This window comes from Oncorhynchus mykiss, chromosome 1 (genome assembly GCF_013265735.2).
Source record: "Oncorhynchus mykiss isolate Arlee chromosome 1, USDA_OmykA_1.1, whole genome shotgun sequence".
Classification (NCBI taxonomy): Eukaryota; Metazoa; Chordata; class Actinopteri; order Salmoniformes; family Salmonidae; genus Oncorhynchus; species Oncorhynchus mykiss.
Genome location: NC_048565.1, coordinates 19397826 through 19424097, shown reverse-complemented (window position 1 = coordinate 19424097; position 26272 = coordinate 19397826). Strand labels below are relative to the sequence as shown.

Below are 26272 nucleotides of genomic sequence, written 5' to 3'. Positions count from 1 at the left end.
CGGGTGTTGCAGGGCTTGCAAACCATTACAGACTACAAAGGGATGTACAGCCGAGAGCTACCCAGTGACACAAGGCTACCAGACAAGCTAAACTACTTCTATGCTCTCTTCGAGGCAAGTAACACTGAAACATGCATGAGAGCACCAGCTGTTCCGGAAGACTGTGTGATCACGCTCTCCGCAGCCGATGTGAGTAACATTCACAAGGCCGCAGGGCCAGATAGATTACCAGGACGTGTACTGCGAGCATGCGCTGACCAACTGGCAAGTGTCTTCACTGACATTTTCAATCTCTCCCTGTCCGAGTCTGTAATACCAATATGTTTCAAGCAGACCACCATAGTCCCTGTGCCCAAGAACACTAAAGCAACCTGCCTAAATTATTATCAACCCATAACACTCACGCCTGTAGCCATGAAGTGCGTTGAAAGGCTGGTTATGGCTCACATCAACACCATTATCCCAGAAACCCTAGACCCACTCCAATTTGCACACCGCCTTAACAGTTCCACAGATAATGCAATCTCTATTGTATTCCACACTTCCCTTTCCCACCTGGACAAAAGGAACACCCATGTAAGAATGCTATTCATTGACTACAGCTCTGCGTTCAACACCATAGTGCCCTCAAAGCTCATCAATAAGCAAAGGACCCTGGGACTGTCCAACATGTCTCTGGACATACTCACTGTCACAGTCATACTCTGGACCCAGTTTTGTCCCATGGAATAAATGGTGTGGATCTTAATGTTTTTCCTCATAATCCTGGACTATTGGACCACCATTTTATTACGTTTGCAATTGCAACAAATAATCTTCTCAGACCCCAACCAAGGAACATCAAAAGTCGTGCTATAAATTCACAGACAACACAAATGTCCAACCAGACTCCCTCTGTCTACCCAAGGACACCAGAGGACAAAAATCAGTTAACCACCTAACTGAGGAACTCAATCAAACCTTGCGCAATACCCTAGATGCAGTTGCACCCCTAAAAACTAAAAACATTTGTCATAAGAAACTAGCTCCGTGGTATACAGAAAATACCCGAGCTCTGAAGCAAGCTCCAGAAAATTGGAACGGAAATGGCGCCACACCAAACTGGAAGTCTTCCGACTAGCTTGGAAAGACAGTACCGTGCAGTATCGAAGAGCCCTTACTGCTGCTCGATCATCCTATTTTTCCAACTTAATTGAGGAAAATAAGAACAATCCGAAATTCCTTTTTGATACTGTCACAAAGCTAACTAAAAAGCAGCATTCCCCAAGAGAGGATGGCTTTCACTTCAGCAGGAATAAATTCATCAACTTCTTTGAGGAAAAGACGATGATTATTAGAAAGCAAATTACAGACTCTTCTTTAAATCTGCCTATTCCTTCAAAGCTCAGTTGTCCTGAGTCTGCACAACTCTGCCAGGACCTAGGATCAAGAGAGACACTCAAGTGTTTTAGTACTATATCTCTTGACACAATGATGAAAATAATCATGGCCTCTAAACCTTCAAGCTGCATACTGGACCCTATTCCAACTAAACTTCTGAAAGAGCTGCTTCCTGTGCTTGGCCCTCCTATGTTGAACATAATAAACGGCTCTCTATCCACCGGATGTGTACCAAACTCACTAAAAGTGGCAGTAATAAAGCCTCTCTTGAAAAAGCCAAACCTTGAACCAGAAAATATAAAAAAACTATCGGCCTATATCGAATCTTCCATTCCTCTCAACATTTTTAGAAAAGGCTGTTGCGCAGCCTTCCTGAGGACAAGCAATGTATACAAAATGCTTCAATCTGGTTTGAGACCCCATCATAGCACTGAGACTGCACTTGTGAAGGTGGTCAATTACCTTTTAATGGCATCAGACCGAGGCTCTACATCTGCCCTTGTGCTCCTAGACCTTAGTGCTGCTTTTGATACCATCGATCACCACATTCTTTTGGAGAGATTGGAAACCCAAATTGGTCTACACGGACAAGTTCTGGCCTGGTTTACATCTTATCTGTCGGAAAGATATCAGTTTGTCTCTGTGAATGGTTTGTCCTCTGACAAATCAACTGTAAATTTTGGTGTTCCTCAAGGTTCCGTTTTAGGACCACTATTGTTTTCACTATATATTTTACCTCTTGGGGATGTCATTCGAAAACATAATGTTAACTTTCACCGCTATGCGGATGACACACAGCTGTACATTTCAATGAAACATGGTGAAGCCCCAAAATTGCCCTCGCTAGAAGCATGTGTTTCAGACATAAGGAAGTGGATGGCTGCAAACTTTCTACTTTTAAACTCGGACAAAACAGAGATGCTTGTTCTAGGTCCCAAGAAACAAAGAGATCTTCTGTTGAATCTGACAATTAATCTTAATGGTTGCACAGTCGTCTGAAATAAAACTGTGAAGGACCTCGGCATTACTCTGGACCCTGATCTCTCTTTTGAAGAACATATCAAGACTGTTTCAAGGACAGCTTTTTTCCATCTACGTAACATTGCAAAAATCTGAAACTTTCTGTCCAAAAATGATGCAGAAAATCCATGCATTTGTCACTTCTAGGTTAGACTACTGCAATGCTCTACTTTCCGGCTACCCGGATAAAGCACTAAATAAACTTCAGTTAGTGCTAAATACGGCTGCTAGAATCCTGACTAGAACAAAAAAAATTGGATCATATTACTCCAGTGCTAGCCTCCCTACACTGGCTTCCTGTCAAGGCAAGGGCTGATTTCAAGGTTTTACTGCTAACCTACAAAGCATTACATGGGCTTGCTCCTACCTAATCTCTCTGATTTGGTCCTGCCGTACATACCTACACGTACGCTACGGTCACGAGACGCAGGCCTCCCCTAGAATTTCTAAGCAAACAGCTGGAGGCAGGGCTTTCTCCTATAGAGCTCCATTTTTATGGAATGGTCTACCTACCCATGTGAGAGACGCAAACTCGGTCTCAACCTTTAAGTCTTTACTGAAGACTCATCTCTTCAGTGGGTCATATGATTGAGTGTAGTCTGGCCCAGGAGTGTGAAGGTGAACGGAAAGGCTGTCTCTGCCTGGCCGGTTCCCCTCTTTCCACTGGGATTCTCTGCCTCTAACCCTATTACAGGGGCTGAGTCACTGGCTTACTAGGGCTCTTTCATACCGTCCCTAGGAGGGGTGCGTCACTTGAGTGGGTTGAGTCACTGATGTGATCTTCCTGTCTGGGTTGGCGCCCCCCCCTTGGGTTGTGCCGTGGCGGAGATCTTTATGGGCAATACTCGGCCTTGTCTCAGGATGGTAAGTTGGTGGTTGAAGATATCCCTCTAATGGTGTGGGCGCTGTGCTTTGGCAAAGTGGGTGGGGTTAAATCCTTCCTGTTTGGCCCTGTCCGGGGGTGTCTTCGGATGGGGCCACAGTGTCTCCTGACCCCTCCTGTCTCAGCCTCCAGTATTTATGCTGTAGTAGATTGTGTCGGGGGGCTAGGGTCAGTTTGTTATATCTGGAGTACTTCTCCTGTCCTATCCGGTGTCCTGTGTGAATTTAAGTATGCTCTCTCTAATTCTCTCTTTCTTTCTCTCTCTCGGAGGACCTGAGCCCTAGGACCATGCCTCAGGACTACCTGACATGATGACTCCTTGCTGTCCCCAGTCCACCTGGCCGTGCTGCTGCTCCAGTTTCAACTGTTCTGCCTTATTATTATTGGACCATGCTGGTCATTTATGAACATTTGAACATCTTGGCCATGTTCTGTTATAATCTCCACCCGGCACAGCCAGAAGAGGACTGGTCACCCCACATAGCCTGGTTCCTCTCTAGGTTTCTTCCTAGGTTTTGGCCTTTCTAGGGAGTTTTTCCTAGCCACCGTGCTTCTACACCTGTATTGCTTGCTGTTTGTGGTTTTAGGCTGGGTTTCTGTAAAGCACTTTGAGATATCAGTTGATGTACGAAGGGCTATATAAATACATTTGATTTTATTTGATTTTTGACTAAACACCTCCCTCTGCAACTGGATCCTGGACTTCCTGACGGGCCGCCCCCAGGTAGTAAGGGTAGGTAACAACACACCTGCCACACTGATCCTCAACACAGGGGCTCCTCAGTGGTGTGTGCTCTGTCCCCTCCTGTACTCCCTGTTCACTCATGACTGCACGGCCAGGGCACAACTCCAACACCATCATTAAGTTTACCGATGACACAACAGTGGTAGGCCTGATCACTGACAACGAAGAAACAGGCTATAGGAAGGAGGCCAGAGACCTGGCCGGGTGGTTCCAGAACAACAACCTCTTGCTCAACATGATCAAGACAAAGGAGATGATTGTAGACTACAGGAAAAAGAGGACCAGTTATGCCCCCATTCTCATCGACGGGGCTGCAGTGGAGCAGGTTGAGAGCTTCAAGTTTCTTGGTGTCCACATCATCAACAAACTAACATGGTCCAATCACACCAAGACAGTCGTGAAGAGGGCACGACAAAACCTATTCCCCCTCAGGAGACTGAAACGATTTGGCATGGGGTCCACAGATCCTCAAAAAGTTCTCTCATCTCTGCATAGTCACTTTAATAACTCTACCTACATGTACATATTACCTCGACTAACCGGTGCCCCCGCACATTGACTCTGTACCGGTACCCCCCTGTATATAGTCTCGCTATTGTTATTTTACTGCTGCTCGTTAATTACGTGTTACTTTTATTTCTTATTCTTATTGTATTCGGCACATGTGACTAATACAATTTGATTTGATGTGATGATTTAGTGACTGCAAAGAAAATTACTTGCAGTCACTAAATCATGATGATCAAAATGTATCTACTGGGATTTTTAAAAGACAGACTCACTTTCTGTTTTGTCTGCTTGGAGATAAGTATGGTTGTGTTAATCTTTTTGCAAGCACATTTTTTACCGTATAATATAGTTTTGATTAATGTATTTATGTTTTGAGAAGGCAACTGCAATTACAGTTTGCAAAAGGCCACAGAGTACTGTGTCTTGTGGACACAGTCCTTCTACAGTCATGTGAGTCTGATTTCAGTCTGGTGCAAGGCAGTGTGTGTGTGTGTGTGTGTGTGTGTGTGTGTGTGTGTGTGTGTGTGTGTGTGTGTGTGTGTGTGTGTGTGTGTGTGTGTGTGTGTGTGTGTGTGTGTGTGTGTGTGTGTGTGTGAGAGGAGGTCGCATAGGATGCATGAAAGTCTCTCTCTCATGCCCCTCTGATCAGCCAATCAAAGGCGGCCCAGCTAACAATGTGATGGAAACACCCAAGGTGCTCCACCCCCTGTGGGAACAGGTCCCCCCTTCCTCACATACAACAATAATAAAACAGAGAAGGCTTTGTCACATTGTCCTTAGAATGGCAGCACTGTGTGTTTCATTGATGACATTCCTGAGGTGTTCTGCAAAGATTATTTGTTTCCGTAAAACACTTTACCCACAAAACCTGGGGTATTTAAACAGGTTAAGTTAGGTCAAATAAGACACATATCAGATGTGGAAAGGTCAGATGAGATTTTGGCTTCTAGAGAAGACATTGGACATGCAACTTTAATTGGAGATGCGGCTGTGATTGAGGGGCAGTCAAAATTCAGGAATGTGTGGGTTTGTACGTGTGTGTAATGCGGTAGTGTTTAGGAGGGCAGTGGGGCTGTTTTTATGCTTGTGTCCGTGTGTGTGTCTCTATTGCTTTCCAGACCCTGCCTCTCACCTGTCTTGCCCTCCCATGCCAGCCCCAGCACTCCACTGTAGTCCCTGTTGGTCAGCAGGTAGGACAGACAGTAGTTTCCCCAGTTACTCTCAGAGAACAGACTGAGCAGCTTCTCTGGGCCGAGGAAGGGCCGATTCAGGGGGTTGGTCTCATCCTCCTCTCTCATGACCTATAGGAGACACATTGGCAGCACCTGAGGATGCTGCATTATTTCTATAATAGCTCTTCCCAAAATCACTCATAAAGGAGCCTTTGAGTCCAAGAAGGAGAGAAAGAAAGGGAAAACATAACTAGTTTGTGAATTGCACATATCAAGTTGCTAGCTTAGCTTCATTCATTTAGGAGTAATCATACTGTAGTATCAGCACATCTAAAGTGGATAAGCCTTGAAACACAGAACCTTGCAGCCATTGTGAATGAGTGGAGTTCTTACACTGAGTGATTTCACTTTGAAGTTGATTAGCTTGAGACCGTCAAAGTCGGCCTTGTCATAAATATCATTCACCGCTCTCACGTAGGAGGCAACCTAGGACAGGAGGACACAGAGACAAAAGATGGAGAAGATTCTCATAAAACAGCTCACGGTGTTATATACACTGCTTCTCTATAGAGGACATTCTACTTCGCTGCTTATGGAGAGTCATTGCAGAACAGTGGATATGGCATCAATACAATTCATAATCTACTCCACAAAGCTATTTAATCCACTGTATTTTCAGCATGGGTGGGAGACTGGTGACATTGTACCCTGCATACCTTACACATGCAAACCAGTCACATGCTAACCAGTTCCTACAGAACATAGTATAGAATCCCTTTTCTTCTGCAAACAACAATGACACACAGGGTGAACGTTCCATAAATATTTATGCTTCGGAGTGAGGAAACAGCAGCCTTGTCTCTGTCCTGTGAGAATGGGGTCACAAGTGACAACAAGAGCCATAAGCGCCATGGAAAACATAAATCGTCACGAGTGGAAAGAATCTGGCTAGGTCAGGAGAGGTGAGAAGACAGGAGCATATGGCGTGGCTTCCATGTGCCATTAAAGCTGGCAGGGAGATCACATTCACTTACTGAGTGGGTTCAAAGTATTTGAGTATTTGTTATTTAAATACAACGTTCTGTGTAATTGATTATTCTAAAAAAACAGCCAAAACAAGTACTTTTATTTGAGTATTTAAATGGTTATTTGGTCAACTAAATTGTATTTGCAAGTATTTTCCAATACTTATTTCAAATACAATTTTCAAATACCTGGCTTAAATGCATGGGAGTGTATTTGAGTCAGTGTATTTTTGCATTTTCCAATACTTTCCAAGTGCATTCCCAAATACATTCTAATATTCAACTACTTGTTTTCATATAAAGGTTATCTGAATACTTGTTCTTAAATGTATTGAATAGTGATTGAAGTGCCTGAAATAATATTTGAACCCAGGTCTGCTGAGTGGACGTCCTATTTTCTCTGGACTGGAATGGTCCTGTGTGACTTCATAGCAGAGGTGGTCAGACTTTCGCAAACCTAGTTTACTCCAAAGATAAACTACGCATAGGCCTAGTAGTTTTTCATACAGTATAGTGTACAGCATCCCAGCAAGTTAGGCAAGCAGCAGGTGGACAGGCAGGCTGGTTGGCAGGAGGTCACGATGAGCCTTTGACCCAATCGGTCCACCAGTTATGCCAGAGTTCACTACAGGTCTATGGGACTGAGCCTGTGTCATGGCATGGAGGCCCAAAGTCACACGACTCACTACTGGTGTCAAAGACTTGGCTGCAGCCATCTTGGCAGCCCCTGCTGCCATAGTAACAGTGGTGGGCATGGCCATGGTGTTACTACATACCGATGGGTGTAGCTGGCACAGAAGAGATAGAAGGCATCCAAATGGCACTTAAACCTGTGTTGATATGCCATCAACATTGGGTTAATTTAGCCATGTGGGGTAGTTAGAGCTTACAACTGGCACACCTTCTTGGCACCTATGTCACCCTGACAGCTCTCTCCTAATCCTTCCCAGTGTAATGCCACAGCAGCTGTGTGGTCAAGAGAGGAGAGGGCTTGAAAGTTGGCATAGAGCAGGTGGTTTTCTGCAGGCACTGACTGCATAACCACCACCAAATACGATGACTCTGGCCTTCTACGAAAGTTTAACATAAAGAGCAAATTAATTAACTCATATTGTACATACCAAATGGAATTCCAAATTGTCTCATAATAATCTGTTTAATCCAGTCATCTGACTGAATAGCAGCATTGAACTATTGTTGACATTTATATTTTATTAAATCTAATTCATCCTGATGGTCATGACATTTTGTCAGCCAGTAACTGTCATGCAAATAACTGTTGGTCTCACGGTAATTGACTGTTAATGAACATTAACACATTTATCATCTCCAGGCTTCCAGGCATAGCCTACAAACCACTAATGTGAACCTTTTGGAACACCTACATTTAAGAAATGTTCCCGTTTAAAGCACATTCTCTGCAGTTCTACTCATTTTGCCATGGAGAAGAGATACTTATTCGCAGTTTTAAAGCATGTTTTTTCAGTTCTACACATTTTGCCGTGGGGTGGAGATTGTCACGCCCTGGCCATAGAGAGGCTTTTTATTCTCTATTTTGGTTAGGCCAGAGTGTGACTAGGGTGGGCATTCTATGTTCTTTGTTCTATGTTTTTGTATTTCTTTGTTTTTGGCCAGGTATGGTTCTCAAATAGGGACAGCTGTCTGTCGTTGTCTCTGATTGAAAACCATACTTAGGTAGCCTTTTCCCACCTGTGTTTTGTTGGTAATTATTTTTCAGTTTGTGTGCACCTCGGTTGTGTCACGTTCTTTTCTGTTTACCTATTTGTTTTTTTAATGTTTCGGTTTCACTTTCATTAAAAGATGTGGAACTACATGCACGTTGCGCCTTGATCGATTTATGACAGGGAGTTTGAGGATAGTGAGTGTGACAGAATTACCCACCACAAGAAGACCAAGCAGCGTGCGTCAACCTGGAAGAGGAGTTGGACCGGGGAGGAGAGAATGGTAGAGGACAAGACCAGGTCACTGAAGCAGGAGAGGCAGCCCCCAAAAATGTTTTTGGGGGGGGAACACAGGGAGTGTAGCGGAGTCAGGTTGGAGACCTGAGCCCACTCCCGTGCTTACTGGGGAGAGCAGGTGACAGGTCAGGCCCCGTGCTATGGGGTGATGCGCACTTTGACTCGGCCGAGTCTCGGCCACTGTGTCTCGGTTCCAGCATCCTGCATTTTCTGGGTGGAAGCTGGCATCCAGCCAGAATGGTAGGGGGGGGGGGAAGCTATCCACGGCCCTGTGTATCCTGTGCCTCGGCCAAGGAAGAGGCCGCCTGTATGTCTCCCCAGCCTGATGAGTCCTGTGCCTGCTCCCTGAACCAAGTCTCCCTCCTGTCCGGAGCTGCCAGAGCCGCCCTCCTGTCTGGAGCTGCCAGAGCCGCCCTCCTGTCCGGAGCTGCCAGAGCCACCCGTCAGTCCGGAGACGCAAGAGCCGCCCATCAGTCCGGAGGCGCCAGAGCCGCCCGTCAGTCCGGAGGCGCCAGGGCCGCCCGTCAGTCCGGAGCCGCCAGAGCCGCCCGTCAGTCCGGAGCCGCCAGAGCCGCCCTTCACTCCGGAGCCGCCAGAGTCGCCCTTCACTCCGGAGCTGCCAGAATCGCAGCTCCTCAGTCCAGAGGCACCAGAATTGCAGCCCCTCAGTCCAGAGGCGCCCCGCAGTCCAGTGGCGCCCTCTACGTGGGTCTTCAGTCCGGGGCCCGCTGCGAGGGTCCCCACTCCAGAGGCGCCACCTAAGTGGGCCAAGACTGAGGTGGAGCAGGGTCCACATCTCGCACCCGAGCCGCCGCCGTAAAGAAGACCCACCCGGACCTGGACTCTATTTTGGTTAGGCCAGGGTGTGACTAGGGTGGGCATTCTATGGTCTTTGTTCTATGTTTTTGTATTTCTTTGTTTTTGGACGGGTATGGTTCTCAGGATAGCGAGCATGACAGAGACACACTATATTTTTGCAATTTTATAACTCTTCATGCAATTCCACTCATTTTGAGAGAACAATTTATGTTTGAAAGTACATTTCCTGCAATTCTACACATTTTGCCATAGGGTGGAGAGAAATGTTTGCAGTTTTAAAGATAATTTCCTACAATTCTACACATTTTGCCATGACTTATGCCATGTTAATGATATCTGAGTGAGAGTGAGGGCACCTGCCCTGAGTGCTCGGTCGGTATTCGGACATGATTACTAAAAGTTTAGATAATTGGCTAGACTAACTTTCCAATCATGGTGGGGTGGTTCAAAATAGGGGAGGGTTGTCTAAATTTTAATTTTGCTTTGGAGAGGGCTGTGTGTTTTTTTTTATTGGACACAGGAGAGGAGAGTGTGTTTTTTGCTCTGGTTTACATTAGCCCTTTTGCAGGTTTTACTGTAAAATTTCTTCCATCCTTGCCAAATTTCCTCATATGCTTGCATGCGCCACCCCTATATCAAGGTGTTTTGGTACAGCCCTTATGCACTTTGCTTTTCCGTGCGCTAACTTTGACTATTCTAACTTTTTGATGTTAACTTTTACTATTCTAACTTTTTCTGTTTCAAATATTTTTTATTGAACACACACAAGAATGGTGTATAGACAGACAGGTATACAATTCTTATCTAAACATAAAAGAGCATACAGGAACAACAACAAAAAAACAGGTAAAAAACAAATAATACAAAACACGACATACAGAACAAGGACATGTAGAAAGAAAGAGGGTAAATGCCCCCCCAACTGCTCAGGTGACAGGGCCAGCACATGCTGCCCAAAGGTAGATTTAGATATTACAATTGAGAGTGCGTTAATAAGTACAACTTCACAGCGCCGACTCGTCCAAGTAGGAGAGGAAAGGCTGCCAGATTTGATCAAATGTTGATCATTTATTGTTCAGAATATATCTAATTCTTTCTAAGTGTACAGTGTTTGCCAATTCACTGAGCCATAATTTGGTAGAGGGCGCTTCCCTCCTTTTCCAAAACAATAAGATTAGTTTTTTTTGCCGAAATGAGACTGTAAGAGATTAGTTGTTTTGAGGGGTTGGTTAGTCCGTTTAGGGACTCAGATACTCCCAGGATTATCAGAAGCGGGTCTGGGTCTATTGAAGTCTCCAAAACTTCAGAGAGGATCCCAAAAATTCCACACCAATAACCATGCAAGCTAGAGCATAGGGCAAAGCAGTGGAGTAGTGTACCCTGCGTAGCCTGACATTTATCACACAGGGGATGTATCAGGAAATATCCTATGCAGTTTAGTTTTGGAATAGTGTAATCTGTGTAATACCTTGAATTGTATGAGACGATGTCTGGAATTAATGGAGCATGTGTGGATATACTCCAAGCTCTCTTCCCAGTCTGCCACCGAATTGTCAATCCCTAGTTCTTTGTCCCATTTTGCCTTAATGGCATCTGTAGAAGGTGTGCTAACAGATTGAAAAGCATCATATAGACGTGATATCAGTTTGTCTGAGGTGGGGCATATTTGTATGCATCTGTCAAACTTGGAAGGTTTAGCATTCCCAAATGTTGGGAGGTGTTTTCTAACGTAGTCTCTAATTTGTAGGTATCTGAAAAAATTACTTCTGGGAAGATTGTTTCCCTCAGAAGTTTCCCTCAGCAACTCAAAGGAAGCAAAGGTCCCTTCTATGAATACATCCCCTATGGTACTTATCCCCAACTCTCCCCATCGCTCAAAGGTGTTATCAAGGTTAGAAGGGGCAAAGCTTAGAATTGGTCTAAGCTCAAAGTGGACTTTAATTTGCTTCCATATTTGGACTGTGCTATGTATAATAGGATTGTTACAATAAAGTGACATCTCCAGAATGACAGGCGACAAAATCACAGCCCCAATAGAGAAGGGGTGACACTCCTCACGCTCCATACAAAGCCAGCTGGATGACAGAAGTGCGTCATCCAGCAGAAACGTAACAACACGGAGGTTAGCGGCCCAGTAATAAAATATAACATTTGGGAGAGACAATCCTCCTTCCATCTTGGATTTACAGAGGTGTTTTTTTACCTATCCTGTGTGTTTTATAATCCCAGATGAAAGGATTGATAATTGAGTCCAGTTGTTTATGAAAGGATTTAGGTATAAATACTGGGATGCTCTGGTATAGGTAGAGCAGTTGTGGGAGGAAGACCATTTTAATGGCATTAATTCTTCCGAGCAGAGAAATTGGGAGAGTTCTCCAAAATGGTATGTTTGCCTTGAGTTTTTGCATCAGAGAGGGGAAATTCTCTTTAAATAGTAAGGGGTATTGTTTGGTAACTACAATTCCTAGGTAGGTACATTTTTCTGAAAATACCTTAACTGGGAGATGTTCTAGCCAGGAGGTGTTTTGCAACCTTATGGGCATTAATTCACTCTTGTTCCAATGTATTCTGTATCCCGAGAAGGTACCAAACAAATTGATCACATCAAGAATAGCTGAGATACTAGCCTGGGGTTCTGTTACATAGAGGAGGATGTCATCTGCGTATAGGGAAATCTTATTTAGAGTATCTTTAGTATTATAGCCGTGTATTGCTGCATGAGATCATGAGCGCACAACCCTGCCTTGTCCCTCAGTAAAGGTTAAATCGGGGCGACACTGATTGGTTAGTGAGTATTCTCGCACAGAGGTTCCTATATAAAAGCTGGATCCAATTTATGAACCCATCCCCAATATTACATTTCTGTAGGACATTGAATAGATAGGGCCACTCAACTTGGTCAAAGGCTTTTTCGGCGTCAAGAGAAAGGCAAGGTCCACGTTGGGTAACCTTTGAGAAAACATCATGTTGAAGAGGATGGACCAATGGACCAATTTGCCAATTAAAGTGCTAAGCATGTTTGCCAGAGTTTTTGCTAAAATCTGTTGGTCTGTATTAAGGAGAGATATTGGTCTGTATGACCCTACCTCTTCCGGATCTTTACCCTTCTTATGTATAACTGTAATGAACGCTTGTTAGGAATTTCATGAATAAATGACTAAACAATATCCTCATTTTAAATAGAACTGTAACTAAGTAAACTTATACTCTGTTTTATTATATCCGATTAACTATATGAGTTCATAAGAAGGGATTATGTGGCATGGACAAGGAGTAATTAAACATAATGAACACCATTCCTACTAGTCTGGGGAGGAATGGGTTGTGGGTTAAGTAAGCAGATAGGGTCGTTAACCTATGGTTGAACCGACGAAACTTAGCTCTGGGGTGTTTTAGATAAGGCAGTGAGTGCATTCCTAGGTTTTCTGTTAACTAGAACTGTCAGCTAAGTGGTGATCGATAATGGTGAGGGGTCAAGAGTTAATTCAGTTAACAGTAACAGTTAACAGTAACAGTAACAATTCAGTTAACAGTAACAGTGTCCTGTGTGTGTGCTAGTGGGTCAGAATTAACTTTGAATGGACTTTTAAAATTGCTTTGTCTCAGTCGAGAAGAGGAGATTAATTCACCAATGACGTCATATTTTGTATATAAACTGTTGTTCGTGGTTACATGGCAGCGTGCTCCGAGAATAAATACTATTATCCATTTTTGATAAGACTGGTCTCCGTCTATTTTATGCAAATAAGAATCTTACAAATTCTCATAAAATAGACTAAGTGAATTCAATTAATGAAAACATATTGGAAATAATTAAATTACGTTAACAACGCTTCATCCAAAGTAGATGGGAGAGCTCCATCCTCAATGGCCTGAACCAACATTTTGTGCAGGTAGGGAGAGAGCATGTTGCTGAATGTTTCATAGAATTCACCAGGGTATCCATCTGGGCCCGGGGTCTTGCCAGTCTTTAGAGATTTAATTGTTACTCGAATTTCATCAAGAGCTATTTCCTTATTCAGGAAGTTAGAATCTTCCTGGTTCAGGGCAGGAAGATTACAGTCCTCCAAAAATCTTTGCATAATTAAGGGGTTAGGATCCGCTTTAGATGTATATAGAGTCTCATAAAACTGACGGAATCTGTCATTGATGTCTTTGGGGGAAGAGAGTAATTCCCCAGATGCAGATTTAACTTTGTGAATCATTCGGTCACTCACATTTTTTAGAAGTTGTCTGGCGAGTAATTTGTGTGGTTTGTCACCAAACTCAAAATATTTTTGCTTGGCATAGAGAAAAGATTTAGCAATTTTAGCTGAGAGAATCTGATTATATTCTAATTTTAAAGAGGTAATTTTTTTATGGTTGCACAATAGATGGATGGCTAGCATTCTCCCTATCCAGTAAGTGAATTTGTCCCTCCAGTTCTTCCAGTTTTCCTCTGTTTTGCCTACTCCTGGCAGCCTGAAAGGAGATGATACAGCCTCTCAGATAAGACTTCAGTGTTTCCCACACTAATGCTGGGGAAGTCTCTGTGTTGTCGTTGGTATCAAAGAAAAATGTAATTTGGTCTTTAAGATGTTCACAGAATGTTGGTTCTGTGAGGAGCTGAGGATTCAACCTCCAAACCCTCTTGTTTGGTACAATGTCACCCAATCTCAGGGAGAAGGTGAGTGGACTGTGGTCCGAGATTATAATATCATGATACCTCACATTACAGGTATAGGGGAATAGTCTAGCATCCACCAAAAAGTAGTACATTTGAGTGTAAACATTGTGAACATGAGAGTAAAAGGAGTATTCCCTACCCGTAGGGTTAGCAATCCTCCATATATCAAATAAGTTAGAATTTTTTATGTAGATATTCAAGAATTCGCTTGAATAGGAGGTAGGGGTTTGCCGGGTAGAGGATCTATCAAAATATTGGTCTAGCACACAATTAAGGTCCCCTCGAATGACCAGGTTGGTATGGGAGATATCTGGAATAAGGGCAAGGACTCTTTTGAAAAAAGAGGGGTTATCAATGTTTGGCCCATAGATATTTAGTAGAGTTACTGAAGTAGAGTGGATTTCTCCTATTACGATCACATAACGACCCTCTTTATCCGCAATAGTGGTTTTATGTAGAAAGGGAATTCCTGTCCGTACCAGAATCGCTGTGCCTCTCGTTTTGGCAGGCACCTACAATTAAGTCTGCTATGAGAGTTATTTTTCAGATGGGTTTCTTGCAAAAATATAATATCAGACGAGAGTGCTTTCAAGTGGGCTAGGACCTTGCCTCTCTTAATTGGTTAGTTTAAACCCTTGACATTCCAGGAAGTGAATGTAAGCCACGCCCTCCTCTCGTTTATAGTTCCTGCATAACATGTAACTCGATAAAAAGTTAAGAAAGTGCACCAAACCATCACGATCAGCATATGTAGCACCTACACCCGAGCAGTATCCAACTCACCCCTCCCCCCTGCAAGCACCTTTACTTCCCACCCTGTTCCCCTAATTTTCCCAACACTTACCCCCCCCATCAACCCACATTTAACAGGCATGCACAAATAGGAGAGAAAAAAAATGCAAAAAATAATAATAATAAACACATTGTCTGGCCGATGCCAAAAAAGCACGGCGCGACCTCGAACAAGAGGTAAAACAAAAATAAAATCCAAACTATACGTTCACCTCTCACTATCCTAGAAAGTCTACTAACATATGAACTGAGGAGGCTCCCGCGAATAAAGTGCTCAATTAGCATCTAATAAACCTAAACTTAATAAGTTGCACCTCAAACATATTGTGCACTTAAGCGTCATCCTGGGTCAATCCCAGAGATAACCAAGATATAGACTCACAAGATTATAATGCTAAGCAATGCCGGTCTAAACATAAACCATCAGCAACCGACATAGACAGCAGTACCTCTACATACTGTGGGTCAGGAGATCGGAACAAGGATTTTGCTCAATTAAACGTACCCCCCAATAAAATAAAATAAATAAAAATATATATATAAATAAAATATTATATATATATATATATATATATATATATATATATATATATATATATATATATATATATATATATATATATATATATATATATATATATATATATATATATATATATATATATATATATACACATACATACATACATACATACATACATACATACATACATACATACATACACACACACACACACACACACACACACACACACACAAAAATGCATATATAAAAATATATATTTAAAAAATATGTACATTCATCCATATGCACATATACACATACACACATACAAACATTCATACCCCAGAATAACAATCTACACTGATTTAAAATATACACCTACATAATACTATAATGCTAAGAGAAAATAATAATAAAGTACACATAATAATTATATGTACGCACACCTACACAGACACAAGTACTACAGAGGGCTGGTGGGAATCTAGTCGGGAGAGCGGCCCACGGCTAGACAAAGGCAGAACGGCACAAAACATCAACTTGCTAACCAGGTGTCTGCGTCTGCCCCTTCCCAACCATCACCCCCAGTCCCCTGCAAGCAATAAGTAAATGGTATGGTAATAAGAATAATGTAAGGATTGTACAATAAATAACGAAACAAAACAAAAATGGGGGAATATAAGTATATCCATCCGAGAGTGTCAATGATCAAACCTGGAAGGCCTCCCAAATATGCATCGCCCTGAGCACAGCCGGGATGAAAGTGAATTTAACGTTAAATGAGAGTTCTGACCGCCATCCATTGGTCGGCTCAGCGTACATGTTCGGTAGCCCTTGCTGAGCCCGTTTAATACGGTTTCACCCGTTATGGTATAGTATGGATTCGAGTCCCTGAGCAGACCCTAACACACAATGACAAGGCACTCTATCTAACCTGTACGGGGGATTGGCGCATATTCCCGGATAAACTTCTCTGCGTCCAAAACCAAGGAGAGCCAAATCTTCTCACCGGAAGGCGGGGTAATTTTTATTCTTGCAGGGAAGAGCAAGGCTGGGCGAAGATGGAGTTTGTAGAGTTTGGTCATGACATCTCTGTAGTCGGCGCGGTGCTTTGCCACATCGGGCGCATAATCCTCATAGACACGGAATGGCTGCCCTTTATGTGACAGGTTGCCCCTCATTCGAGCTTCACGCAGGATAAGATCCTTGGTCTTGAAACTGTGACAACAGATGATTACTGGGCGAGGACATTGGCCCGGTCAAGGCACTGGGACAAGGGAGCGATGTGCACGGTCCAGCTGGGGATCCGAAGCCAAAACATCCAATCCCATTGCATCTTTCAATAGCTTGGCGAAGAAGTCAATGGGGCGAGAGCCCGCCTCCACCCCCTCTGCCAGACCAACAACGCAAAGGTTATTACGTCTGGATCGGCCCTCCAGGTCGACCACTTTCACAGAAAGCCTCTGCACACTATCCTGCAATGACGTGCATAGCTTCTCTAACTCGTCGAGCCGACCAGTGCTGAATTCAGAAACTTTCTCAAGGTCCACAATACTCTGGCCATGCGAAGCGACCATTCAAATGATGCTCTCGATTTTGGTGTCCAGTTCAGCAATAGTGGCCTTAAGATCCTCAGCTATAGCAACATGTAGCTCCCCCAAAGCCCGGGTAAGTTCTGTAAGTGTCACGTTGTTGCCTGTGCCTTCCGTCATGTCTGTCTCGTTGTTTAGTGGGGAGTAGGCCTCCGTTGTGGATTTATTGTCCTTTGGTCGCTTATTACTCGGCATTTTCACATAAAAAGTTACAATCTTGTATTAGAAAGAAACGTTTGTTGTAAAAAGTGCCATAAAGTAGGTTAAATTAGATTAATTTGGAAAAGGTTGCAGGAGCCTCTCACACACAGCCGTTCACTCCAACATGCTAGCTCCACCCCCCTAGTCTAACTTTTTGATGTTATTCATCATAAATTGTTATTGAAGAGACTCACTTGCTATGGCTTTTCATCAAATGCCATCACATGGTTGGTTAGTTATTATCCAATATAAGGCAGAGAGTGTTCTTCAATGGAAGCTTTTCTAACAGTCACACGCTGATCTGGTGTTGCCCATCTTCCCCATGATCCCCAGTGTCTTTATACCTGTGTTCTCTGTTTGTCTGATGCCAGTTTGTTTTGTTCGTCAAGAGAGTCGGACACTTGTTGGGTGAGTCGGGCACCTGTCGGCATTTCTCGCTCAGTGTTCTCTCATCATCAAGCTGCAACCCTCCTCCTTCCCCTCAGACAGCTAGATAGCGTACCTCATCACGCTGATGTCCGGGAGGGCTCTCACCTAGGCTACAGCAGTATGGGAACAACAGTCAGTATGCTTCAGTCTGGAGGAGTTCATGGTGGAGGTGAAGAAGGTTTTTGATGCTCCATTGTCCAGGAGAGCACGGAAGTTACTCCAGCTTGGACAAGACTCCCGCAGTGTGGCAGACTATGCAGTGGATTTATGCACGTTGGCAGCTGAGAGTACCTGGAACATGGATGTGCTGTTCGACATGTACCTGCACGGAGTATCAGAGGAAGTAAAGGACAAGCTTGCAGCCCGGGAACTACCGACGGATCTCGACTCGCTCATCGTTTTAACCTTTCGGATCGATGGGTGACTACGGAAGTGAAAGAAGGAGAGGAGGTTCAATTTCACTCACCCGGCCAAGGTTTCCACCCTTGTCACACCGACCTGGATTATTGACCTCTGCCTGCCCTGACCCCGAGACTGCCTGCCGTTCTGTACCTTATGAACTCTGATCTGGATTACTGACCTCTGCCTTCCCTTGACCTGTAGTTTTTCCTGCCCCCTGTTCTAGTAATAAACTTTTGTTAACTAACATCAGATATGTACAGTCAGGTGTTCCTTAGAAAAGATGCCTTGAGCCGTTACTCTTCTCTATTTTTACGAATGATTTGCCACTGGTCTTACACAAAGCTAGAATGACTATGTATGCGTATGATCCCACATTACATGTCAGCACCCAAAGCCAGTGAGCTCACTGAAATAAGGAATTACAGTCAGTATCAAAATGGGTGATTAATAATAAGCTGGTCTTAAATACATCTAAAACTAAAAGCATTGTATTTGGTTCAAAACATTCTCTAAGACCTAAACCTCATCTGAAATAGTTTATACAGGGTGTGGACCATTGAGGAAGTTGAGGAAGCTAAACTCCTAGTTATAACTTGTCATAACTAAGTCATATTGACAAAGTTGTTGTGAAGATGGGGAGGGGTTGTCTGTTATATAAAGATGCTCTGCCTTTTTGACACAAATCAACTGTACTAGTTGTTCAGGCTCTGGTCTTGTCCCATCTTGATCACTGTTCAGCAATATGGTCAGGTGCAGCAAAGAAATACCTAGCAAAGCTGCAGCTGGCTCAAAACAGAGCAGCACACCTTGCCATTAACTGCACATACAGAACTAACATCAACAAATTACATGCCAGTCTTTACTGGTTGAGGGTTGACAGGAGATTAACTGCTTCTCTTCTCTTCTAGTGAAAAGTATTACTATCATAAAAATTCCAGATTGTATGCATAATCAAATAAATTCAGCTCAGACGCCCATACATACCCCACTAGACATGCCAGCAGGGGTCTCTTCACAGTCTCAAAGTCCAAAACGAGTTCACGGCAACGCACAATATTATACAGAGCCATGATCGCATTGAACTCACTTTCATCTCCAAATATTCAAGTAAACAGAAAAATTACCTTTTGAAAAAAGATGAAACATCATATAATGGAACAGCGGGGACTGTGAGGGGACACACCCACAAACACACACACACACACACACGCACGCACACACGCACGCACGCACGCACGCACACACACACACACACACACACAGACAAACAACTTTTTTGTTGTTGTATTGTTTGTACTATTATTATTGTTGTTGTTGTTTTTGTTGTTTTGTGTATCATTTCAAATTTGTGTGACTATCCTTGTGTATCAGTGATTTGATACTTGTCATGTTTTATGTCTCTTGTGGACCTCACAGAGAATAGCTGCTGCTTCGGCAAAAGCTAACGGAGACCTGAATAAACCAGTAAACCAATACTATACCACAGGTCGATATAGTCTACCAGTCTAACTGTCTGTCCTGCCCTCTATCCACAATTCATGGTGACAATAAAGGTAGGTGGATCGTTTATCCAGATCTGCAATAGGAAATGTAGCAATCATACTGTACCACACATAAAAGCATTCAAAGCTGCATCAATTTTCAAAATGAATCCACAAGAACAAATTGGAATAGCTGATAGGCAGCAGAGGCCAGGTTCATAATGAACATGAAAGAACAGTGAAAACATGAGACATGCAGCTCAAAAAGCTATCCTAATGATCTTGTTTAGGGACAATACAATTATCCTACCTAGACTAGCCTACAACACCACAATGCAATGAATAATTGTATTATTATACTCTACAGTTTATAAGGTCTAGAAAGGCACAGTAGTATGCTAGTCTGGCTGTATTTTTACTTCTATTTTATTTACAGTGCCTTGCGAAAGTATTCGGCCCCCTTGAACTTTGCGACCTTTTGCCTCATTTCAGGCTTCAAACATAAAGATATAAAACTTCTTTTTTTGTCTTTTTTTGTGAAGAATCAACAACAAGTGGGACACAATCATGAAGTGGAACGACATTTATTGGATATTTCAGACTTTTTTAACAAATCAAAAACTGAAAAATTGGGCGTGCAAAATTATTCAGCCCCCTTAAGTTAACACTTTGTAGTGCCACCTTTTGCTGCGATTACAGCTGGATTCAGGTTTGGACTTTGACTTGGCCATTCTAACACCTGGATATGTTTATTTTTGAACCATTCCATTGTAGATTTTGCTTTATGTTTTGGATCATTGTCTTGTTGGAAGACAAATCTCCGTCCCAGTCTCAGGTCTTTTGCAGACTCCATCAGGTTTTCTTCCAGAATGGTCCTGTATTTGGCTCCATCCATCTTCCCATCAATTTTAACCATCTTCCCTGTCCCTGCTGAAGAAAAGCAGGCCCAAACCATGATGCTGCCACCACCATGTTTGACAGTGGGGATGGTGTGTTGCTTTTACGCCAAACATAACGTTTTGCATTGTTGCCAAAAAGTTCAATTTTGGTTTCATCTGGCCAGAGCACCTTCTTCCACATGTTTGGTGTGTCTCCCAGGTGGCTTGTGGCAAACTTTAACTGACACTTTTTATGGATATCTTTAAGAAATAGCTTTCTTCTTGCCACTCTTCCATAAAGGCCAGATTTGTGCAATATACGACTGATTGTTGTCCTATGGACAGAGTCTCCCACCTCAGCTGTAGATCTCTGCAGTTCATCCAGAGTGATCATGGGCCTCTTGGCTGCATCTCTGATCAGTCTTCTCCTTGTATGAGCTGAAAGTTTAGAGGGACGGCCAGGTCTTGGTAAATTTGCAGTGGTCTGATACTCTTTCCATTTCAATATTATCGCTTTCACAGTGCTCCTTGGGATGTTTAAAGCTTGGGAAATATTTTTGTATCCCAATCCGGCTTTAAACTTCTTCACAACAGTATCTCGGACCTGCCTGGTGTGTTCCTTGTTCTTCATGATGCTCTCTGCGCTTTTAACGGACCTCTGAGACTTTCACAGTGCAGGTGCATTTATATGGAGACTTGATTACACACAGGTGGATTGTATTTATCATCATTAGTCATTTAGGTCAACATTGGATCATTCAGAGATCCTTACTGAACTTCTGGAGAGAGTTTGCTGCACTGAAAGTAAAGGGGCTGAATAATTTTGCACGCCCAATTTTTCAGTTTTTGATTTGTTAAAAAAGTTTGAAATATCCAATAAATGTCGTTCCACTTCATGATTGTGTCCCACTTGTTGTTGATTCTTCACAAAAAACTACAGTTTTATATCTTTATGTTAGAAGCCTGAAATGTGGCAAAAGGTCGCAAAGTTCAAGGGGGGCGAATACTTTCGCAAGGCACTGTATATGCAATATGCTTTGTGGACTTCACCCGACAGAGGTTGCTACCCATTTTTGTGATAAAACAAAGGTGTGGTTGAATTTATTCTGCCACTGCGACTTCTTAGTGTCTCAGCCTTTAGGCCTATATATCACGGTCTCAAGGCATATGAATTAACAGGTTATAGACCAAACAACACAATTATTACAACACAGGTTGTAATATGGCTTGGGGGGGGGGGGGGGGGGGGGGGGGGGGGGGGGGGCTTGGCTTCCCAAGTGATTTTCCTCAAGCACTGATACTGCTCACTGCTCATGGTTGGTGTCTTTTAGGTTCCAGTGGTTGTTGCTAGGCAACTTTCAGTGGGTGGTGGTGGTGGGGGGGTCGACATCCCCTATTAGGTTGTGGTGCATGGCTTTAAATAACATGTTTGACAGACAGTTCAGTTTCAAAAGATCTAGAGTTATCAAGTTAGAACAATTGTGAGCAATAAGTGCGACAACAACAAACCGTAACATGCTGATAAGAAGTTCTGATAGACAATTTAAATATGCTGGACAATGGTTCAACCAAATTACTAAACGGCAAGAGAAAATTACCCAAAGCAAGTCAGTGAACTTTTGTCCAGATGTGTCCAATATTGAGTAGTACCTCCAGTTCTGAATGGGATTTCCGAGAACAAAGTTAGTAAATAGAGCGGACAGGATTACTGAGGTAACTGAGGGATATCCTGATGCATTATCTCTGACATACCATATCTCTGACGTAGCATGCTAGGGTTTCAAAAGTACTGCACATTCTCTGGGTCCTGAAACATTGAACAAGGAAGGGCCCCGGCCCTTCCCATCGAAAGAACAAATGGCATGCGGAAAAGGGCGGAGGTTGGTTACTGTATCAATCCAAAAATGCAATTAAACTCTCCATTCCATAAATGGAAATTTGGGGTACAAACTTCAGAAAGTAGTATTTGGCCACTGGGCTGAAAGGACAGGCAAAATAAGGCGCATTACATACCCATAGACATGGATCATTTATTTTAAAAGGCATCCAATATCATACAGACCATCTATTTGGCTTTTTTCTTACGACCAGTCACCTGAGCCACAACAGCCTCGACACTCTTGAACTTCCTGTAGTAGAAGTGGTCAGCATGGAGGTGGAGTAGACAGCTGGTTTTAGACTGGTCCAATGTTCTCTTCGACCTGAACACTGGAACGTCCTGTGAATGTCACATGAGACAGTAGTCATTAGAGATAGACATGATCAAAATGACAAAATAGGAAGCTAGTCAAAACCATTTAGGAAGAACATGAGTTATTTCGTTTTACGGCTTTTTGATTTTCACACCACCACAAATGTGTGGTTATTCACCAATAACGCACACCCTGTTGGGTAAAGCTAAGGTTTGTGGTTAAAATCCAATTTTCATCCTTTCTAGCATGACCACATAGACAGAGTATGACCTCAGGGCCAGTCACCTGTGGGAAAGTGTCTGAGGGAGGGTGAACAGGGTCGGCAGGATGGAAAGTTCCTCAGGCAAAAACATCTGCTCAATACATTTTATAGCTAATCTCAAAATAAAGGAAATTCTGTATGTTTCCAAACAAGTGGCTATAAATAAATAACTATACATGATGTTCTGTACATGTTCAATTGTCCCTGTATCCATTGTTGATCAAGATGTAGGGACCACAAACCAATTAGCCTCACGCCTCAGAGACAATGGCCTGCCTGCCAACAATAGATTGAGGAAATACGTGGAGCTGGCACGCAAAGCCATGCAGGCTGTTTATTGAATCAGTTTACAGGGTAGCTTATTATGGTGCTAAAGAACAATATACATACTCAACAAAATTCTAAGATGTTACTGAGTTACAGTTCATATGAGGAAATCAGTCAATTGAAATAAATGAATCCTAATCTATGGATTTCACATGACTGGGAATAAAGATTTGCATATGTTGGTCACACATACAGTACCTTAAAAGAAATGGGCCTCACAACGGACCTCAGGATCTCGACACGGTAGTTCTGTGCATTCAAATTGCCATCGATAAAATGCAATTGTGTTCGTTGGTCATAGTTTATGCCTGCCCATACCATAACCCCACTGTCACCCTGTGGCACTCTGTTCACAATGTTGACATCAGCAAACCGCATGCCCTCAGGATGCTGTACCTGTACGCTGTGTCTGCGATAGTGAGGCTGGTAGGACGTACTGCCAAATTCTCTAAAACAACGTTTTCGGTTGCTTATGGTAGAGAAATTAACATTAAAATCTCTGGCAACAGCTCTGATGGACATTCCTGCAGTCAGCATCCCAATTGCACACTCCCTCAACTTGAGACATTTGTGGCATTGTGTTGTATGACATAACTGAACATTTTAGTGTCACGACTCCCACCGAAGGTGGCTCCTCTTCCTGTTCGGACCGACCGGTCTACTAGCTGCCACCGATCCCTTTTCCCTTTTCTGTTGGTTTGTCTTATTGGTTTCACCTGTTTCTTGTTTAGGTTTTTAGTTGGGCTTTTTAAGCCGGTAAGGCCCGCCTACTCTTTGTGCGGGCTTATTTTTCCCTCTGTGTTTGTGTGTGGTAGTGCATCTCAGTTTTGGTTTTTCTCCAGACGGTTTTGGTCCTGGTTTTGGGCCGGTCGTTTACGTGCGCCCTGTATTGGCTTGTACTATTTTCTCTGTGCCGGAGATTAGAGCATTGTTCTGTACCTTCTGCGCCTGACTCCGCACCCACTACGCCTAGCCTAAGTGCGTAACATAGAGTGGCCATTTATGGTGCACCTGTGTAATGATCATGATGTTTAATCAGCACCTGTCAGGTGGATTGATTATCTTGGCAAAGGAGAAATGCTCACTAACAGGGATATAAACACATTTGTGCACAACATTTGAGGGAAATAAGCTTTTTGTGTGAATGGAACATTTCTGGGATCTTTTATTTCAGCTTATGATACATGGAACCAAGACTTCACATGTTGCATTTTATATTTTTGTTCACTGTATGATCTTCAATAGATATTGTATCTGTAGATCGTCTACAGAGGAAAAACAAACACATCAATACTACGAATCAAATATGTTCTCTCATTTTTTATATTACACACCTTTTTCTCATGAGTTCTGTCAAACATTTTGTTGGTTAGATCTGGTTATCAAAGGGTTCGGAAGCCAATTACAATTATGGTTTCACAGATGAGAAAATGGTAAGCAAGATTGAGGACAAAAACAGAAATTAGGACAGGGAGGTGTCTCTTTTCAGGTGTACTTAGTGTGTGTGTGTATGTATGAGATGTCTGGTCTGAACTACCTGATTGGGTCTGAGGCTTTGGGCAAGGCGCTGCAGACGTTCTGCACCACAGAACCCGTCATGTCTGCTTCCCATGGGAGTAGCATCTGTATGTGGATAAACACACACATATATGTAAACACACACTGGAAAAGCACACACATAGTGTCCTCAGAAAGTATTCAAACCCCTTGAATTTTTCCAATTTTGTTGTTACAGCCCGAAATGTCAAAGGGAGTCAATTTAGATTTTTGTGTCACTGGCCTACACACAATATCCCATAATGTCAAAGGGGTATGTTATCATTCTTTTTTTATATATATCAAAAAATAGAAGCTAAAATGTCTTGAGTCAATAAGTATTCAACTCTAAAAACATAATGCCACTTTGACATTATGGGGTATTGTGTATAGGCAAGTGGTCAAAATACTCAATTGAATCTATTTTAATTTCAGGATGTAACACTAAATGTGGAAAAAGTCAAGAGGTGTGAATACTTTCTGAAGGGACTGTATTTTCAAGCATAGTGGTGGCTGCATCATGTTATGGGTATGCTTGAAATCATTAAGGACTGGGAAGTTTTTCAGGATAAAAAATAAACAGAATGGTGCTCGGCACATGCAAAATCCTAGAGGAAAACCTGGTTCAGTCTGCTCTCCACCAGACACTGGGAGATGAATGCACCTTTCAGCAGGACAATAACCAAAACCACAAGGCCAAATCTACACTTTAGTTGCATACCAAGAAGACAGTAAATGTTCCTGAGTGGACAAGTTACAATTTTGAATTAAATCTGCTTGAAAATCTATGGCAAGACTTGAAAATGGTTGTCTAGCAACGATCAACAACCAATTTGACAGAGCTTGAAGAATTTTGAAAAGAATCATCGACAAATATTGTACAATCCAGGTCTGCAAAAAGGTGATTCTATATATTTCTGTATTTCCTTTCCAAAAAAATTACATTTCTAAAAATAGGTCTACATTGTCATTATGGGGTATTGTGTTTAGATGGGTGAGAGAGAAAAAATATGTTATCCATTTTGAATTCAGGCTGTAACACAACAAAATGTGAAAAAAGTCAAGGGGTATGGAAACTTTCTAAAGGCACTGTACGTTAACATATACTAACTACTGTCTAAACACACAAACACATGCACAAATACACAGTAACAAGATGGTGCCGGGTGGAGGGCTGCCGTCTTATCGGCTCTTAACCAACCATGCTATTTTTTTTATTTTTTTTGTGTTGTACTTGTCCTCTTGCTCAGTTGTGCACCGGAGCCTCCCACTCCTCTTTCTATTCTGGTTAGGGCCAGTTTGCAATGTTCTGTGAAGGGAGTAGTACACAGCGTTGTATGAGATCTTCAGTTTCTGTGCAAATTTCTCGCAAGGAAATTCCTTCATTTCTCGAAACAAGAATAGACTGACGAGTTTCAAAAGAAAGTTATTTGTTTCTGGCCATTTTGATTATGTTATTGAAACCACAAGTGCTGA

General features: G+C 42.7%; 1 protein-coding gene across 1 annotated transcript in view; it reads right to left on the bottom strand.

The window, feature by feature from the left end:
- The window catches only part of si:ch1073-396h14.1 (disintegrin and metalloproteinase domain-containing protein 10), a 57333-nt gene that overhangs the window by 18219 nt on the left and 12842 nt on the right, over positions 1 to 26272 (bottom strand). Inside the window, exons 5-8 of the mRNA XM_021579496.2 lie at positions 24798 to 24883; positions 22575 to 22697; positions 6104 to 6196; positions 5671 to 5839 (exon numbers count right to left, since the gene is read on the bottom strand). Of these exons, the coding sequence (XP_021435171.2) occupies positions 5671 to 5839; positions 6104 to 6196; positions 22575 to 22697; positions 24798 to 24883 (471 nt within the window). The remainder of the gene's footprint in view (positions 1 to 5670; positions 5840 to 6103; positions 6197 to 22574; positions 22698 to 24797; positions 24884 to 26272) is intronic.